Raw genomic sequence first — 17,616 nt, 5'->3', positions numbered from 1 at the left:
AAAATACCTATGTATTACCATTAGTGCTATATATACATATATGAAATTTAGTTCCTGGGCACATCTACAGCTGGCGCTGATATCATCGTGTGACTGATAGCTCTATTCTCAGAATAATTAATGTACTCTGTGCTATTATAGGGTTTAACATTAACCGGAAATGCCTTTACAAATGCGAAGTACAGTACCTATGACCTATGACCTCTGAATAATGACTTCCACTCCGTATTCATTCATTCATTACTATTTATCATTCATTCACCAGCATGTGCGTGATTTGATTGCGCAAGGCAAAATTTGACATTTCATTTTAATGTGCGATGTGCCATTGCCAAATTTTTCAATAGCAAAACAAAATCTGATGCAAGACTTGTACAATAGCGTATTGTGGAAAAAGTGTTAGAAGATACTTAAGAATATCTGTTCAAATCAAAACCAAAATGTCACACAAAACTCTCATAGACTTCGTAGTGAAATATCACAGTCCTCGCCTCCTCAACAACCTAGTTTTCTTCCCGAGTTGCGGCAACTCCTACTTTGGTCGTCGCCTAGTCGTGCCCGTCTCATCTACCCCGAAAGTTGCGTCTCCAAGGAGTTTCAGCACTTCAGTATCAAGATATGATACGCAGCAGTTGGCACCCCAACCAAATAAGTACGAGGGAAAATTCCAACTTATGTTTACATGCAAAAAGTGTAATACAAGATGTTCCAAACTCATAACTAAACTCGGCTATTACAAAGGTGTGGTGATAGTCACCTGCGATGGATGCCATAATAAACATCTTATTGCTGATAACCTCAACTGGTTCTCAGACATGGGGGAGAAGAAAAATATAGAAGATATTATGGCAGAGAAGGGGGAGACTGTTCAGAAAATATTGACAACAGATTTAGAGTTTATTGCTAAGGACTTTATCCAAGAAAAATCCTCAGATGAAGTTAAGCCATTGTTAAGTTGAAACTAAACATTGTAGTATGTTCCTCGGGTTGAAAGTGTTGTCACTGTAATCAGCTATGTAGGTATTCTTTATTCACATGCTGGTCATGTTTTAAATAATTAAGCTGTATAGTTTTTAATTTATGCTGTATTAATATTTGGAATCCAAAATAAGTATGAAATAGATAATTAAAAGAATCCATATTAACATGCCATGCCTTTAATTTTAACCCTTTTAAAATAAATAGGTACCTGTAAAACAAGCAATTAAAAGTCAGATGAAGTGATTACATGTGTAAGCTTTAATGAAATTAAAATAATCAATTCATAACATAACTGAGATTACAAATCTAAATCATCTTATACACGGCCAATCTTACTTGATTATCTGGTTGTATGCAGTTAAATTTGATTTCATACGAACTAAATATAAAACCTTAAAATATGTATTGTATAAAATTGGCACCATTATGTAACATCTTCGTAACTTTTATGTACATGGTTATCTGATTATCACAAGCATTTTAAGATATTAGGTAATTAAAAACTTCAGTTCCCTATTACTTAATTATACAAACAGTTTACAATAATCACATGGGATAAAAATACACCAACTTGTAGCAAAACTTACAATAGACTAGGCAGTAAGTAAACATTTCAAGTAGATATAACCTTAAACTACCTACTAAAAACGTTAAGTATTAAACATGCATATATCTTCTGAGCACCTTAGTAAAATATCTCACAAAATATAAACATAATATTTATAAGGCACATTAAAATCACATTGTAATACCACAAATTCTTATACTTAGTTGATAATGGATACTTGGTTGATGGGATATTAATATTATAATTTGCGCATTTTACATCAAAGTCTTCCAAGTTGAAAGGAATGTACTTAATTTCAATATTTCAAAGATTACAGTCTCATTTTAAGAATGTACCAATTAATAACAGGACATTACACCTTATTTCAGTCTTTACATCTTAGCTCATTTTATACTCTTTTGGGGCGACTGACTATAGCATAGTCGGTGCCATTGCAATTCTTGTGGTTGATATCCTCAAGGCCCACTTGGTTTTGTAGCACTGCTGCTTGAGCAGCTGTTGGCACTTGGGGGCCAGGAGTGTTAGGTTTTCTGATCACTCCGTAGCCCAAGTGTGAGTCATCTGCAAGCCGGGCCGGCTGCATCACATTCTCCACTTCATCATAGTCATTCCATGTGTCTTTACTCTTCAATTCACTCAGAGCTAGTGTTGTGGGTCGAGCTTCAATTTTCTTGTAACCAGAGGACTTGTTACTAAGCTTGCTAGTCGACCCAAAGTACTGCAGTCTGTCATAGTTCTCATCTTCAGGGTCCACTGCTGGACTGGGAAGGAGAATTATTCTTGAAGACTCAGGTCCACTGCTGTTCAGGTTATCTTGAGACCGTGAAATGAACTTCAAACAGTTAGGATTGTCACCTAAATTAGGAGTGAACTCAATATGGTCAGGGTCATCAATTCCATATGTCTTCCAAGCTTCACTCCTGACTTCCACCTTGTCATATGGCACTGATGGCGGACTAGGATCCCTCTTGACTTGATCTATAGGTTCATAATTATCTAACACTTTATATTTATTGCAGTCAATACTTTCATCAAATGAAGTTGGTAGAACTTTGTTGATGTTTTTCGGAATGTTGACTATCTTTCGAGGAGGTTTCAGTGGTTTTGGCTTCAAGGCTGGTTTCTGCATAAGTGGAGCAGTGTCCCTTTCTGTGCAGCTGCTTTGTTGACTGGACACTGATGATGACTTAAAAGACATTGAGCTGAGGTTAAGATCATCAGGTTTGGCTGCAACTAATGGGCTTCGTGATCCCGGAAGCAAACTAGCTTGTATATTAAACTCACTGTGCTCTGGGCTATGCAGGTTGTCATTACCAATCATCTGCTTCATGGTTTTCATTTTTAATGACAAACATTGGAATATCTCAGATTGGTTTGGATGCTCCAGGTGAAAGATTCCTTCCCCTGTATCACATTTTCTACCTGCTTCAAATGTGAACTTTCCTTGTCTGTAGCCATATCTTCTGATGTACCGGTATGGCCATGTTGCATATAGTTTATTGTCATTGACATCTCGGAGCTCAATAGCTGTAGCAGTCAATAGCAGAAGGTACCTGGTTGGTTCAAAGCCACATCTTGTGGAAGCATCAGATGGGCACATTTTGACAGAGAATACCCCTTCTCCTGAGGAGCAGTACAGGTCATTGTCTTCATGACAGCTGACAGGGTTTGAGTCTGCTGCTCTAAAAGCAACAGCCTGCAGTGCGGTCAGCCATTCTAAGGTCTCGGGTTCACTTTGAGTACTAATTTGTTGTGTATGTGATTTTGTGAGTAAAGTTATCATATTAGGACTAGAATGTGTTATTTTGATACAGTTCTCCAACGTGATGATTTTCGGTATGACAGCAGTGTTCACATCTTCTTTGTTGTCGTAAATCTCAAGTCTCTGTATTCCTTGATTGCTTGCATTGTAAAGGATGCAGTACTTCTGATGCCAGTTTTTCTGTAACACATTTTGAAAGCATGTTCAGTAATTTAAGGGCGATAGAACATGTTACAAACGTAAATACAAAGATAAAAGAAAATAGAAATACTAAGACATAACATATTAGATTAATAGAAAACCAGATTAGTAGTATAAAAAGGCAAATTGATTGATACGCATGATAAGACAAGTGTATCAAATGTAATTTCAAATTGTGTGTTCAAAACAACTTCATAAACTACCTGTTTCGTTGCAGTGACTCATAGATTTTATAACCACAAGCATACATACGTAACTAATACTTCAACTTTCTTCTCTTGTAATTATGATGGAAACACAACTGTACCGATTGTTATTTACAGTTTATATACAGAATATAGTACCTTTTTAGGAAATTTACTGAAAACATTTCCACCTGCTGGTGGAAACAACAAATGACCGGACTTCACTGCGTCGTCTTGATCCATGTTTATTGATACTCTGTTAATTACATTAATTGGAATATCTTCTCATCAAGGCACACGATAACATAGCAGACTTAGACATACACATGAATTTTATAAAATAAACACACGGAAATTCCAAAGTATTTTTTGAAGTGAATGACAGACAGACGCTGTCTGTTCGCGGCGGAAGCCATTTGTTTGACTAGTGATGTGAATGTTGACAACCATTTGAATGGAAACAATGTTTGTTACAATCAATCGATCGATTATATTTCCTGGTTACCACCAGGGAACCACCATTTCAAGTATGGGAATAATAACTCGCACCACTCAGGTCCTTTGCATTCATTCAGCGTCTTCAGTGGAAGTCATTTCTACTGACTCACAACAAGCGTGGGCTGATGCATAGAGAACATATTGTACAAATGAGACTACCGCAGCCCTGCATCCATCCTTTGTGAATGTGGTGCGTGAAGTGCAGTGTGGTCCTACCATGGAAGTAATACCATGTAAGTAAAAAGTACCATGTAAGTAAATGTAGTCATAGTACCATGGAAGTAAAAAGTACTTGTTGTACGTACAAATAAGTACTTATTACTTCCATGCAATGGGTTCTAACCTTTATGAAGTCTATGCATGAAATCTGCTTAACTCTTATCTGTCAACGTCAACTTGACATTTGTCATGTCGAGCCGATTTGTCTCAAGAGTCGAAACGAAAACTTGTGTTTTTGGCGTTTTTGCATTTTTTGTTTGGACCGGGACGAATAAAAGTTGTAAAATTTAGAATCCTAGACATCAAGATTTAACTAAAACATGAATAATTCATCTGTTAACCCTCTAGCTGGAACTGCTCACTTATTAGATGAGTTAGACAGTACGTTTCTATTAGATAAACGCGTTTACAAAAATAATAATAGTCGAGTCGGTGATGTACTAAACAATGTTTTTGTTCCATAAAGAGAAACTTATGGTGCTGCTTCGGGATGGGAGGACACTGATTGGCTACCTGCGCTCTGTGGATCAATTTGCCAATTTGGTTTTGCACAAAACTATTGAAAGAATCCATGTTGGCAAAGAGTATGGTGATATACCAAGGGGAATATTCATTGTCAGAGGAGAGAATGTTGTTCTATTGGGTGAAATTGTAAGTTTATAACTACTACCAAATTATAATGCAATCTACTATTGTATATTATGGATCTTGTATGTTATTAAGAAGTGTCCATTCTAACCCAGAATCTTGGTGATATAGTGTTGACAACATAATATTTCTAGAGCATCATCATCTTTGGAATTAACTTTAAAATCCACCCTTAACATGCAGTCATACAAGTTTTAAATTGAATGTAATTATGTTTCAGGACAAGGACAAAGAAGATAACCTACCTCTAACTGAAGTATCAGTGGATGACATACTTGATGCACAGCGAAGAGAACAAGACAACAAAGTTGAACAGCAAAAACTACTTTCGAAAGCTTTGAAAGAAAGAGGCCTAAATCTCTTAGCAGAACTGGGGCATGATGATATGTTTTAAGACGTTCCTGACCTTTCTTACTTATTATTTTGTATTATTTAAGTAAAATCACTAAACAAGCTGTTTCTGATTCTAGTTTATTTTATTTTAATGTTGAATAGGCATAAATACACACACACACACACACACTCACGCCTTGTACTAATGTACTCCCTTGCGGGGTAGGCAGAGGTGCATTGCTGCACCCACTTTTCGCCAGAGTGTTATGTTAGTCCCAATGTAATAGGGGGCGGGCCTATTGCCATTTTACGGGCACATCCAAGACCCAGGAACAAATATCTGTGTTTAAACAAATATCTGCCCCAGCCGGGAATCGAACCCGGGACCTTCAGCTCAGTAGTCAGGACACTAACCACCACGCCATTCGGTAGGCATAAATAAGTTAAGTAATTTTCATAAATACTAGACTAAATGGCATTTTTGTCATGCTGTTTGTTTGGGATAGGCCCAAGGGATGTACTATAAATATACAGTGTGTGTATACGAACGCTAGATGAATTAAATAATATCAAGCAAAATAAGAACCAATGATAATGATGTTGCTGTTGGTTTCTGCTTGTTACTTGTCAGGGTCATAGTTAACAAAGACTACAAAGTGTGGTGAATGGCCATTCACTCACTCTGCAACGGATCAACAAACGCAGACTGATAAGAGTGATCTTGCAGTCAGGGCGCAGGGCCTACAAATTGAAGCTGCTGCTGCCACAAGCAGTTTGTAAAGACTGCACGAAGCTGTTATTATTCTGAGTTTACAGATACTGTTATTTCTACTTTCTAGTCTACTCTAGTCTGTACCTTTTGTCATTTTCATACATGACAGGCACAGTTTGCATTCAAAGCAAAGTATCAGATCTAAAACTAATAATTATGTTTATCAGGGCCTGTATATAAAAGGATTTTTAAAATAAATAAAATATTCATTCCAAATATCCATGTGTTTCTGGATACAAAATAATACGATAAATGTATTTCTTTTATTTTAAAAGTTTACGCATACTTTTTCTATTTCGTTTGTCGACGTTTCTAAACTTCTTCCATTGGCCGTTTTTGTGACGTTTCGAAAACAATGCGCCGTTTCCGCTCTTTGAAAATTTGTTTCGTTTGACTTGCTTTGATTTGATTGTACCATTAAAATGATTGAATTAAGTATCCTATTATTTACAAAAGCGCACTTAGGTAATATGTGACCAATAAAACAAAAACCAGTGCTGACAAACTAAGTTGTGATGAAATTGTAATAATTAGGAAGCTTTGATTTTGTGCAAAATGTCCCCGCCGGACTTTACATTGATAGAAAAGCTAAGAAAAGAAAATATTGACCAATTCTTCACATTAGTGCGCATGCATTTATCCTTTGTAGTGGATATTAATACAGACGAGTAAGTTTCACTGTTGTGTAATTAAAAATTACATGTCATAAAATCGTAAATTTTGTTTATCAGAAGCTCATCAGTCCCTTTTGTGTTTTTTCAGTGTTGATTGCTCAACTGACAAACCAAAGCAACAGTTCAGATGGAACTTCAAGAAATCAAAGAGCTGCACAGCTAATTCTAGTCAAACCAACACTAATACTAAGAACAATACAGAAATTAATTCTATTACAGAGGATGGAATAGCTAGAGTTTATGAGTTGATAGACTTCTTGTCCAAAGAAGACAGTAAGTACTTGCCTCAATCTATAGAAATATCGTAATATTATGTAAAGGTTTAGGGTTGATTTTATCCCATCTAATGAATAATCACAAATTCATGTTAAAACGTAAACTAATATGTACGGACATGCTTGTAACAGTAAATAAATTAATTGAAAAAACATAATAAGCATGTTGTGTGACAATATTAACCATCCATTCTACCAACATTGGTTGAAGGTGCAACACTCTGGAAATGTTAAATAAATATTATTTTATTGTATGTTTATATAATTTTAATTATAAAAACAATGACAATGACAAAGAATTATTTTCTGATTGTACCTAATTTTAATTTTATAATTATTGATGTAATGTTCTGATATGGGCTTAATACACCTGAAATAAATGACTATTTATTTATTATAATTTCAACATGTATGATACACTCTAACAAATAAATAGGGATAGATTATTTTATACAAAGCTGGATGTATACAGTTGCATCATTTAAGGAGGCTCCTTTCATGAACTGCATGATGAAAATAATTTATTATTTTCAAACAAATAAAAAAATATTTCCACATGTTGTTTCCTCTATTATAATGTGTATTATAAAGCAGTGATATAGTCTTCTGCTCAATCTTAATCAACCCTATGACACTAATTAGTTTATTTATTTTTACTAAAATAGCACAAAATTACACAATGATCTAATGCATTAAACAACTACCTGTTTGCAGATGTGAAGCAAGAGGGCATATTCCGTCGCACAGGCTCGCTCAGCCGGCAACAGGAGCTGCGTCAGCTGCTGCTCACGGGCTCCGGGCTCGCACTGGACGAGGGCCGGTTCACGGTGCATGACTGTGCCTCGGTGCTCAAGGGGTTCATAGCGGAACTGCCTCAGCCGTTGCTGATGGATCAGTATTACCAGACGTACTGTACTTTAGCAGGTGGGTGTTGCGGTTGGTGATTTGTGAGCTATTTTTAATGGAAATTTGAGAATAAGCCTTCTTTAGAAGAGAAGATAGTAAAGAATTTGTTGACTTGAATTTGAATACTAAATATGGTCAGATCAAGAAATATAAGTCATTGGTCTCATTATTCAGAACTACATAGTATAGTTTATACAGTTTATCCTGTGGGTATTTTGGGATATATTCTGATGTAAGTACCTATGTATCACTATTTAATCTCATATGTATCCCTAATAAACTATATTAGCAAAATGTATTGTAAATATAAGTACTAATAAACAACTGAATCAATCTTCAACCCACAGCTCAATACCCAGCAACAGCTGAGGCATCAGAGTCCAAACTGTTGCTAGCTCTGCAACTTCTACTGCTCCTCTTGACACCGGTCCACCGGAGCTTCCTGGAGCGCCTGCTCAAACTGCTGCGGGTGGCCGCTGACAACGAGGCATCCAATAGGATGAGTCCAGACACGCTGGCTACAATGTTTACGCCGCACCTGTTGTGTCCGAGAAAGGTTAGTTGTAGTGTAATCAGATTAGAAAATTAGCTGTCTACAGGGGAGAAGTAAACAAGATGGAGAATATAGTTGGGGAAGTAAAGGCAGTACAAATTAGCAAGAAAATAAAACATTCTCACAGAAACTTATTATGAGAAAGTTCCAGTAACAAAGTAGTCATAAAACATCATCACTTATACATAGTTTCTGTAGGTATTTGTCTATAATTAAAATTATTATAGATAACACTTCATTAGATATAATATAGCGAAATTAATTATGTAATCATAAAATTATAATTGATACATATTGATATCCCCCTAAATATTATCATATTTTTTTTCCATCCCCAGCTATCACCAGAAACGTTCCACTCGGACTCCCTCGCCCTGGCTCCACTAGTCAGCTTCATGATCCGGCACGCTCTTGCCCTCTTCGCCCCTCCTGCGCGCCTGGTCACCGACATCGCGGCGTACTTCACCGTGAGGGAACGGAAGAGATTGGTTTCGCCGCAGCTGCTCGATGAGAGTATTAGTGACAGGTCAGTACTGTGGTTTTGTTAATCTCCTATAGGACATGGTTGCCTGGTACCTGATATTGAGGAGTACTTCACTGTGAGGGAACGGAAGAGATTGGTGTCGCCTCAGTTGCTGGACGAAAGTATTAGTGACAGGTGAGATATAAATCTCTTTATTAAACATGATTGCCTGGTAATTAACTGATATGTAGAGAAGAGAATTAGTGTTGGATGAGAGTATTAGTGATAGGTTAGTGATATAGTTTTATGAATTTCGGGGATATGGTTGCCTGGTACCTGATATTGAGGAGTACTTCATCACAGAAAAGATTGGTTTCGCCAAAATCTCTAATTAAACATGGTATCCTGGTAAGTTACTGGTAAGCAGGCTGTCAGGAGGCACCAGGAGCATAAAGTACAGGTGATATAGTCAGTGATGTAGTTGTATTGTATGAATCTCTTATGAAATATGATTGCGTGGTTACTGACATTGAGAAGTACCCCACTGTCAGAGAGAGATTCATGAGAGATTGATCTGACCACTCTCACATCAGCTGTTGGATGAGAGTGTCAGTGATATCATGCTGTTTAAATCACTTGGCATGTAAATTCAGAATATTAGACCAATGTTTATTCAATCATTCAAATCCGCTCATGTTCATCCATACCCTCCATACACGCACTCACGCCTTGTACTAATGTACTCCCTTGCGGGGTAGGCAGAGGTGCATTGCTGCACCCACTTTTCGCCAGAGTGCTATGTTAGTCCCAATGTAATAGGGGGCGGGCCTATTGCCATTTTACGGGCACATCCAAGACCCGAGAACAAATATCTGTGTTTAAACAAATATCTGCCCCAGCCGGGAATCGAACCCGGGACCATCGGCTCAGTAGTCAGGGTCACTAACCTCTACATACCCTCCATACTGACACAAATCTCATCCCTATTCCAGGACGGCGGCGAACACAATCTACACGTTCGTGGACCGCACGAGAACGCGCGTGGAGAACGCCACCAACCCCACCGACACCGCGCTCGCGCAGCTCTACGCGCATATACAGGTAATCATAATAGTCCTGACGACCGAATGGCGTAGTGGTTAGTGACCCTGACTACTGAGCCGATGGTCCCGGGTTCGATTCCCGGCTGGGGCAGATATTTGTTTAAACACAGATATTTGTTCTCGGGTCTTGAATGTGCCCGTAAAATGGCAATAGGCCCGCCCCCTATTACATTGGGACTAACATAACACTCTGGCGAAAAGTGGGTGCAGCAATGCACCTCTGCCTACCCCGCAAGGGAGTACATTAGTACAAGGCGTGAGTGCGTGTGTGTGTGTGTGTGTGTGTGCATAATAGTCCTGAAGCGTCCGTAGTCGAGCGGGCCTCAGTGATTGTAACTGATTACTGAGGTTAAGCAACAACTGGCACGGTCAGCCGATGGATGGGTGACCAATTTCAAGTGGTGCTTTTCTGGACGCTTCCGTGCTTCGGACGGCACGTTAAGCCGTGGGTCCCTAGGCACCGGCACGTTTAGCCTAGTCAGAGGCCTTCGGGCGGCTTGAAAACATCTGACAGTTGGGTTGCCCACTTAGCGGAGCGGAGCGTCTCCCAACATACGAGGGCGATACCGAAATGATCGGGAATAGAAAAAAGTACAAAGATATCATAATATTATTTACTTTTATTGTTTTTCAAAGTAGTCTCCGTGACATTCAATGCACTTTTTCATTCGATTAAACCAATCATTGAAACAGTAATTCCAGTCTGAAGTGGATACTGTCAAAACAGCTGATTTGTAAGCTTCGACCGCCTCTTCTGGGCCGCTAAACCGTTGACCACGTAGCATATCTTTAATTCTTGGGAATGTAAAATAATCATTGGGGCTCAGATCAGGGCTATACGGAGGATGGTCCATCAACTCCACGTTTTCCATATTTAAAAACGTTCTTGTTTTGCGAGCGGTATGAGAGCTTGCATTATCGTGGTGAAGGATTATACGACGATTCGGGTTAGTTTTACGAAGTTCTCTTACGACTTCCGGCAAACAAACTGTTGTGTACCAATCAGCAGTAACCGTCCTTTGTTCTTGTAATGGAATCGTAGCCACATGGCCAGTTTTCGATACAAACGAAGCGACCATTTTTTTCGACACGCTGCGTGAGCCAATAACTTTTGTTGGCTTGACCTCACCTTCGAAGACCCAAACTGCCGATTGATGTTTTCTTTCGGGCTCATATGAATAAATCCACGATTCATCACCAGAGACGATATTGTAGACAGCATTTGAACTGCCTCCATTGAACCGTTGCAGAGCAGATCGACACCAATTAACACGAGCCGACTTTTGTTCCTCGGTCAAACGGTGGGGCACCCAGCGCGAAACTAACTTCTTGACACCCAGTTCTTCATGTAAAATGGTTTGAATGGCTGTCATACCAATGCTGAGAGAAGCCCGAATCTGCTCGTATGTCACATGTCTATCTTCTTTTATTAACTGGCGTACAGCATCGATGTTATCTTGTATTACCGCTGTTTTTGGCCGACCAGTAGAAGGGACTGTGGTAAGAGAGGAACGTCCACGGCGAAACTCAGAATACCAACGATATATAGTCGTTTTACTTGGTGCTTCAAGTTTATAAATAGAAACAAGCTCGGCGAGACATTGTTCTTGAGATAAACCTCGACGAAAGTTGTGAAAAATTATTGCACGGAAATGTTCCCGCGTAAGCTCCATTTTTTACACCGACTTGTCAAATTCAAATGGTCAATACTCTTTTATTTTTTACTTTTTTTAAAATTCGAAAATGGAATTATGTTTGAAAAAACACTACATTTGATACACCAAAAAGGTTTCACTCTAATTTATTCCTAAGTATTCTATTCCCGATCTTTTCGGTGTAGCCCTCGTAGCTCCAATAATAATATATTTTTTTGTTCATTATACATAATGTTATTATATCCGGTGAATAATATATGTTATAAACGTTATACAGGGTGGGCCAGCGAAAAGTTTAAATTTAAAAAATTCACAGAAAAAAAACTATAAGAAATATTTCAAAAAATCTTTTTTTAATATAACGTCAGAAGAATTCATAAACCAAGGAGGCTGCGTGAATTAAAAGCAAAGATTAGGGAAGAGATGGTGGCAATACCAACAATATGCAAAAGAGTATTGACAAATTTCCATTCTCGTTTGGAAGAATTCCGAAGTCGCGACGGTGGTCATATGAACACTATTATTATTTCAAAAAAAATTCCCGACTTCTGACGTTATATTAAAAAAAGATTTTTTGAAATATTTCTTATAGTTTTTTTTCTGTGAATTTTTTAAATTTAAACTTTTTGCTAGCCCACCCTGTATAACGTTTATAACATATATTATTCACCGGATATAATAACATTATGTATAATGAACAAAAAAATATATTATTATTGGAGCTATGTTGGGAGACGCTCCGCTCCGCTTCGCTGCGCTCCGCTTTGCTTTTAACGAACATGTGCACCTAACCGCTCCTCCTCGCTTTGCTCGTCGTCGCACCTATCTTTAGGTTTTTGTGCTAGGGGGTTTGACGGCATTGGGTAATTAAAAACAGATTATGCGATATGAGAAGAACTTTATACAAAATTATAGTATTTATTTTAATTGATATACGTAATGTATTTTAGCGTCAATTCACACGTACCACAACCACACCACGTCGCAGCGACATAATGTGGTCAAGCTGTGGTTACGTGTGAATAGTGTGACAGCGGCTTTTTGCAGTTGCGTTGTGGCAGCGACAAAATGTCGATGTGGTTGCGTTGTCGCTGTCATTGCGATGTGGTAACCACGTCGTCGTGTGCAGTTAATACGGAGAACAGGTTGCCGCGGTGCCGCCGCCGCGTGGCGGCGCTGCCGTTGCGATGTGGTTGCGTTGTGGTTGCGATGTGGTCGTATTTCATCGTGGTCGATAACAACGGCAAAATGTGGCACGTGTGAATTGGATTATTCATTGTCAATACAAAATATACGCCCGACCACACGGCGTGGCTGTAGTGTGGTTGTGGCTGTGGTGTGGTTGTGGTACGTCTGAATTAGTGTTGCCACGAATAGTGATTTGGCCGAATACCGAATATTCGGCCGGCACTCTCAGCCGAATACCGAATATTCGGCAGGTGATCCAGTATAATTCAATAAGTTGAAAAAGAGTGTTCTTCTTAATACGGCAGATCCGTACAACTGGTGGTCAACCAGTTCGAATCAGTAGCCAAACCTTATATATTTTGTTAAAAAATACCTGTGTCTCAGTAGTAGGTATTGTATATTTTTATTTTATGAAAAAAGCGAAATTGTCTCTTACGAACAAATGCCGAAAAACTTGTCTATGTTCATCACAATTTGCCTTTAATTAATTTTAAATATTATAAATACATATGTTGTATTCAGTTTTTTGCAATTAATGATTGTTTGATAGTTAAATGTTTCGATCTAATAGTTTTTTATTCCCTTTTGTAAGATATTTGCTACTTTTTTAAGTATTCGGTATTCGGCCGAATACTACTTACTATTCGGCCGAATACCGAATACTGAAAAAACTGGCCGAATAGGCCGAATACCGAATAGTTGCCGAATATTCGTGGCATCTCTAGTGTGAATTGACCCTTATACGAATCGATATTAGTCCTCGTGAGTGTTAGTTATTTTGATATTATATGAAATGTACGTTATACCTATTGAATCTTATACCTTATGAAAATATAGATTTTGTTGTTATACGTAACGTTCATTATATGTTGTGAACGTAATTAATGTGAAATTATACATTTCGTTTTTATACGTCGCAATACGCAGTACGCACCCCTTACCCCTTTCTCTCAGCACAAGCTTGCTTGTGTGGGGGTCCACCAACCCGCACTAGGCCAGCGTGGTGGACTAGGCCTAAAACCCTTCCTTCATTGGAAGGAGACCCGTGCCTTAGCAGTGGGGACGTGATGGGTCGTGATGATGTATGATAATAGTCCTGCACTATAAGTATTGTGGCGACATCTACAATGAATACGCGCAAGCGAAGTCAAGATATAGATCCTGCATAGAGATATCAAGGACGACCAACAGATGGCATGAAAGAGTGAAATCGTCGGTTCGTGTCACATTTCATATTGATTAATGTGGTCAAACGGGCTTCTGCATGTAGGCTTCATCCCCAACCCCATGCACGCTTTTCAAATGTCCGGGACCCCATGGTCCCGAGTTAGTAAAGACAGACATAATAATAATGTGTGAAGAAATCTCAGATTTGGTCAGAAATGCCACCTTGAGCTATAAACGGACTTTTTGATTCATAAACCTGTTCATCAAGCATTTTTGGTGTTTTGCTATTCCCTAAATATTTGGATTTAAGTATTTTATTTTTATTATTTTTGTTTTATAGGCGTTGCCCGAATCTCAACACAAGAGGCGGCTAGTCAAGCAATTCAACCGACAGAATGGTTACGGTAATTATACAGTTTTTTTCTATCATCAAAAGGCCTGTGTGTAAAATAGCATGACATGACGCACAAAGCCGCCCATAAATAAGAGAGGGATAAGGCTAGGAGAAAGAAGAAAGGCTACCTCCAAGTATTGCCTGCCTTAAAATTACTGATTATGGATCTTTATGACATTATTATTAACAGGAACGCCAATACAAGTGCAGCGGACGGGCAAGGCGGCAGGTTCTAGAAGTTTCGGCGATTCCATCAAGCGGCACATATTCAACAAGGGCCTCCTCAATAAGACGCCCAAGAAGGGATCCGGTTCTGCCATCAACACTGTCGAAGAGGTATGTGTTTATTTAGTTATGCTAGAATTGCATTTGAAAATAACGTGTATGTAGGACAGTAATAAAGTATGTGCGATTGTTAGCTATGTACGAGAGTCTTGATATTTGTGCTCGATAATAAATCGAAATGTGTAGTCTTTTGTGAATATAATTATAAATATTAGCATAGTTTTATGTCTGTTTTGTGATGTCCAAACTAATATTGCATGACTAATGTGTTCTCTTTGTCTATTAACCTCTTACGTGTGAAGTATCGTCTCATTGTAATGTCAATCATAATCACCCTCTTCTATCCTATTTCTATTAATGATTTCCTCCGCATCATGTGCTAAACGCATGCCTCTCGCATTTCAGAAACATTCGAGCAAACGCTTTGCAAGCGACGACACTAAAACTGACGTCACACATAAGAATGTGGTGCTCAAAAACTTAGCCAACAAAATGGCTAGCACAGAGTCTCTGGACAACGAAGACTTTGATTCTGACGCGAGCAACGAAAGCACGCTGTCCGAAGGCGCTATTTCCAACCGATCTAAGAAATTGAGTCCTAAGTTCATTTCCGAACCGAACCTGAGCATTCTAGACGGAAGAATGGATGAAGAGACGCCCAAAAACCCCAAGAAACACGGCTCTAGGTTGTTCCGTTCGAAAATTCTGTCCGCATCACAGAATATCAATAAAAGGTACCAAAAGCGCGCGGCTGTTCGAGGGACCCCCACTTCGTGCGTCTCTTGTTTCGACGAGCACGACACTACGTCCGAAAACGAGATATCCTGTCCGGAAACACAGAATAGTCCCATAGACGTCACTCCGAAGAAGACCAAAAAGTTTATGAAAAAGGAGGTTGAGGACTCAGAAGAAGAGATCGAGGTGCCAATGAGGATGCATTACCTGACTAGTACGCCGGGCATGGCTGAAGCCGCTATCTTTGATGATGAGGTGGCGACGCCGTACACTATGAATTTCCGCAGAGCCTCGATGTCCCCCATAACTAAGTCCACCCAGAAACTGTCCAAGGCTATGCAGGTTTGATGTCATGTTCAGCTTTATGTGTTTTTCTTTTCATTCATTTTCATTTGTTTATGTAAGCAATCACGTTTCGCTACTTATCTTTTAATTCAGCAACTATTTTCGTTAATGTATAAATTATAGTTATTATAAATGACAAAGACAATTAGTTAATAGTGAACCGATAATTTCAAGTCACAATGCAATATAGGTTATGGGGGAGCTTATTGCCAACTTTTGAGTATATCCAAGATCCGTGAACACATTCTATTCTATTCTATTCTCTGTGGGGGTGTAGGTACCTGCACCTGGCTCTCTCGAGTTTCACCTTTGTGCATATCCCCAAGGTCTAAACTGCCTTCCTAAGCTTGGACCATTTCCCACCACGCTGGTCCACTGCGGGTTGGTGGGTTCACATATCTAGATGTGCTAAATCTAGATATGTAGGTTTCCTCACGATGTTTTCCTTCACCGTAAGAGCGATGGTATACATTGTACTTAAGTTAAAAGAACTCATTGGTACATGTCAGTGCCGGGATTCGAACCCGCATCTCTGGCGTGAGAAGCGGGCGCTTACCGGACTGAGCTACCACCGCTCCAATCCGTGAACACAATATATCTGTATTTTAAACGTAAATCCATCTGCTCCGGTCGGGAATCGAACTTGAGACCCTCGGACCTTCCATCTAAATTGACTGTTACTGCACCTTTCCATCACAATAATCGAGGTACTAAATTAAATTGCAATGTTACAGGAATCGATAATGACGCCGCGCTCCCGTAAGCCGCTCATCATCACTTCCGAGCAACGTGACTGCCTCCCGCCGGCCCCCGACCCCCTTGCAGACCCCGGCATCGACCCCCGCGACCCCGTACCCGACCCCCGCGACCCCGGCCCAGACATCTACCACTCACTGTCGCCCAAGAACGATAGCGACTTCGTATCGTCCGACGACGACATGGCCTCCCGATCATCACAGTTCTCTCTAGACAAAGACATGAATGTTTCCAGTACGTCGGCCGTGCGCTCCGAAAACACGCATTTTGTTATCAGCCACGAAAGACCCGTGTTGATTCCGCAAGATGATCTGAATACGACGCTGTGTGGAGACGATGTGTTAGTGCCGAAGTTCAAAATAGCGCATGAAATGTCTGAACAGAAAGGCGCGCTTTCTGACCCTTTTCGGGAGTATTTACTGAGCAGGTCGGTGCTGACTGCCACGCCTGTTGATCTGTCGATAATTAACAAATCAAGCGACGATACAGGTGATAAGATTACCGATTCTTTGCTTTTCTGTCTTGACGGGAACGTTCCCTCGGATTTAACGTCTTCTATAAGCAATTTGGCAGTAGAGGGAGTGTCGACAAGATCGCCGTTTAAAAGTATAGATAGCTTTGCAAATATAGATGCGCAGAAAAGCCCTAATAGAAAGCGGACGGCAGCAAAAACAGATGAAGTGGCAAGCGGCAGCAAAAAACCAATGGTTGAAAAAGAGAATTTACAATGTTGCGAGACTGAACTTTAATATTGTATATTATTCGAATTTTAGTTGCATATAATTATGCAAGATGATTATGTATGTACCAATGTGATTATTTTTAATTGTTTATTATTATTATTACCTACCTACAAGTGCCTGTCACAATACTTTAATAATTATGATTAATATAGAATAGATATTAACAATTAAATAAATGTTTTTACTATTATCTAACTGCATCTTTGA

General features: G+C 39.2%; 4 protein-coding genes across 6 annotated transcripts; 3 read left to right on the top strand and 1 right to left on the bottom strand.

Annotated features, from left to right (window-relative positions):
* The first annotated feature begins 285 nt into the window (after positions 1-285).
* LOC119692548 (DNL-type zinc finger protein) lies at positions 286-1,148 on the top strand. The gene has a single exon (XM_038113516.2). It carries the CDS (start codon positions 441-443, stop codon positions 957-959), a length of 519 nt encoding a protein of 172 aa, XP_037969444.2. The 5' UTR covers positions 286-440; the 3' UTR covers positions 960-1,148.
* A 70-nt stretch (positions 1,149-1,218) lies between these two features.
* On the bottom strand, positions 1,219-4,126 carry LOC119692547 (docking protein 1). The gene is made up of 2 exons (XM_038113515.2): positions 3,857-4,126; positions 1,219-3,491 (listed from the first exon to the last, which is right to left on the bottom strand). Exons 1-2 carry the CDS (start codon positions 3,938-3,940, stop codon positions 1,938-1,940), a joined length of 1,638 nt encoding a protein of 545 aa, XP_037969443.2. The 5' UTR covers positions 3,941-4,126; the 3' UTR covers positions 1,219-1,937.
* A 509-nt stretch (positions 4,127-4,635) lies between these two features.
* LOC119692549 (U6 snRNA-associated Sm-like protein LSm1) lies at positions 4,636-5,526 on the top strand. Its single transcript, XM_038113518.2, has 3 exons — positions 4,636-4,795; positions 4,881-5,065; positions 5,283-5,526. Exons 1-3 carry the CDS (start codon positions 4,735-4,737, stop codon positions 5,454-5,456), a joined length of 420 nt encoding a protein of 139 aa, XP_037969446.1. The 5' UTR covers positions 4,636-4,734; the 3' UTR covers positions 5,457-5,526.
* Positions 5,527-6,308: 782 nt separating this feature from the next.
* LOC105381364 (rho GTPase-activating protein 19) lies at positions 6,309-17,578 on the top strand. 3 transcript variants are annotated; one of them, XM_048629514.1, is made up of 11 exons: positions 6,310-6,835; positions 6,930-7,114; positions 7,831-8,040; positions 8,370-8,578; positions 8,914-9,063; positions 9,196-9,233; positions 10,031-10,139; positions 14,492-14,555; positions 14,736-14,881; positions 15,236-15,907; positions 16,645-17,578. In XM_048629514.1, the coding sequence occupies exons 1-11, from the start codon at positions 6,723-6,725 to the stop codon at positions 17,413-17,415; spliced, it is 2,667 nt and encodes an 888-aa protein (XP_048485471.1). In that variant the 5' UTR covers positions 6,310-6,722; the 3' UTR covers positions 17,416-17,578. The 3 variants fall into 3 exon arrangements, with proteins under 3 accessions (XP_037969442.2, XP_048485471.1, XP_037969441.2); XM_038113513.2 differs by lacking the exon at positions 9,196-9,233 and having other exon boundaries at positions 6,311-6,835; positions 8,914-9,101; XM_038113514.2 differs by lacking the exons at positions 9,196-9,233; positions 15,236-15,907 and having other exon boundaries at positions 6,309-6,835; positions 8,914-9,101.
* The last annotated feature ends 38 nt before the right edge of the window (positions 17,579-17,616 follow it).

This window comes from Plutella xylostella, chromosome 23 (genome assembly GCF_932276165.1).
Source record: "Plutella xylostella chromosome 23, ilPluXylo3.1, whole genome shotgun sequence".
NCBI classification, from domain to species: Eukaryota; Metazoa; Arthropoda; class Insecta; order Lepidoptera; family Plutellidae; genus Plutella; species Plutella xylostella.
The sequence above is the reverse complement of the archived record's forward strand: the minus strand, read 5'-3'. Positions and strand labels throughout refer to the sequence as shown.

Excerpts from the sequence above, each read along its gene's own strand:
- LOC119692549 (XM_038113518.2), top strand. The coding sequence starts at position 4,735 with ATGAATAATTCATCTGTTAACCCTCTAGCTGGAACTGCTCACTTATTA. Across the intron at positions 4,796-4,880 it reads CTTATTAGATGAGTTAGACA|AGAAACTTATGGTGCTGCTT; the intron begins GTACGTTTCTAT and ends TGTTCCATAAAG. Across the intron at positions 5,066-5,282 it reads TTGTTCTATTGGGTGAAATT|GACAAGGACAAAGAAGATAA; the intron begins GTAAGTTTATAA and ends ATTATGTTTCAG.
- LOC105381364 (XM_048629514.1), top strand. The coding sequence starts at position 6,723 with ATGTCCCCGCCGGACTTTACATTGATAGAAAAGCTAAGAAAAGAAAAT. Across the intron at positions 7,115-7,830 it reads CTTCTTGTCCAAAGAAGACA|ATGTGAAGCAAGAGGGCATA; the intron begins GTAAGTACTTGC and ends ACCTGTTTGCAG. Across the intron at positions 15,908-16,644 it reads AACTGTCCAAGGCTATGCAG|GAATCGATAATGACGCCGCG; the intron begins GTTTGATGTCAT and ends GCAATGTTACAG.
- LOC119692548 (XM_038113516.2), top strand. The coding sequence starts at position 441 with ATGTCACACAAAACTCTCATAGACTTCGTAGTGAAATATCACAGTCCT.
- LOC119692547 (XM_038113515.2), bottom strand. The coding sequence starts at position 3,940 with ATGGATCAAGACGACGCAGTGAAGTCCGGTCATTTGTTGTTTCCACCA. Across the intron at positions 3,492-3,856 it reads TCAGTAAATTTCCTAAAAAG|AAAAACTGGCATCAGAAGTA; the intron begins GTACTATATTCT and ends AATGTGTTACAG.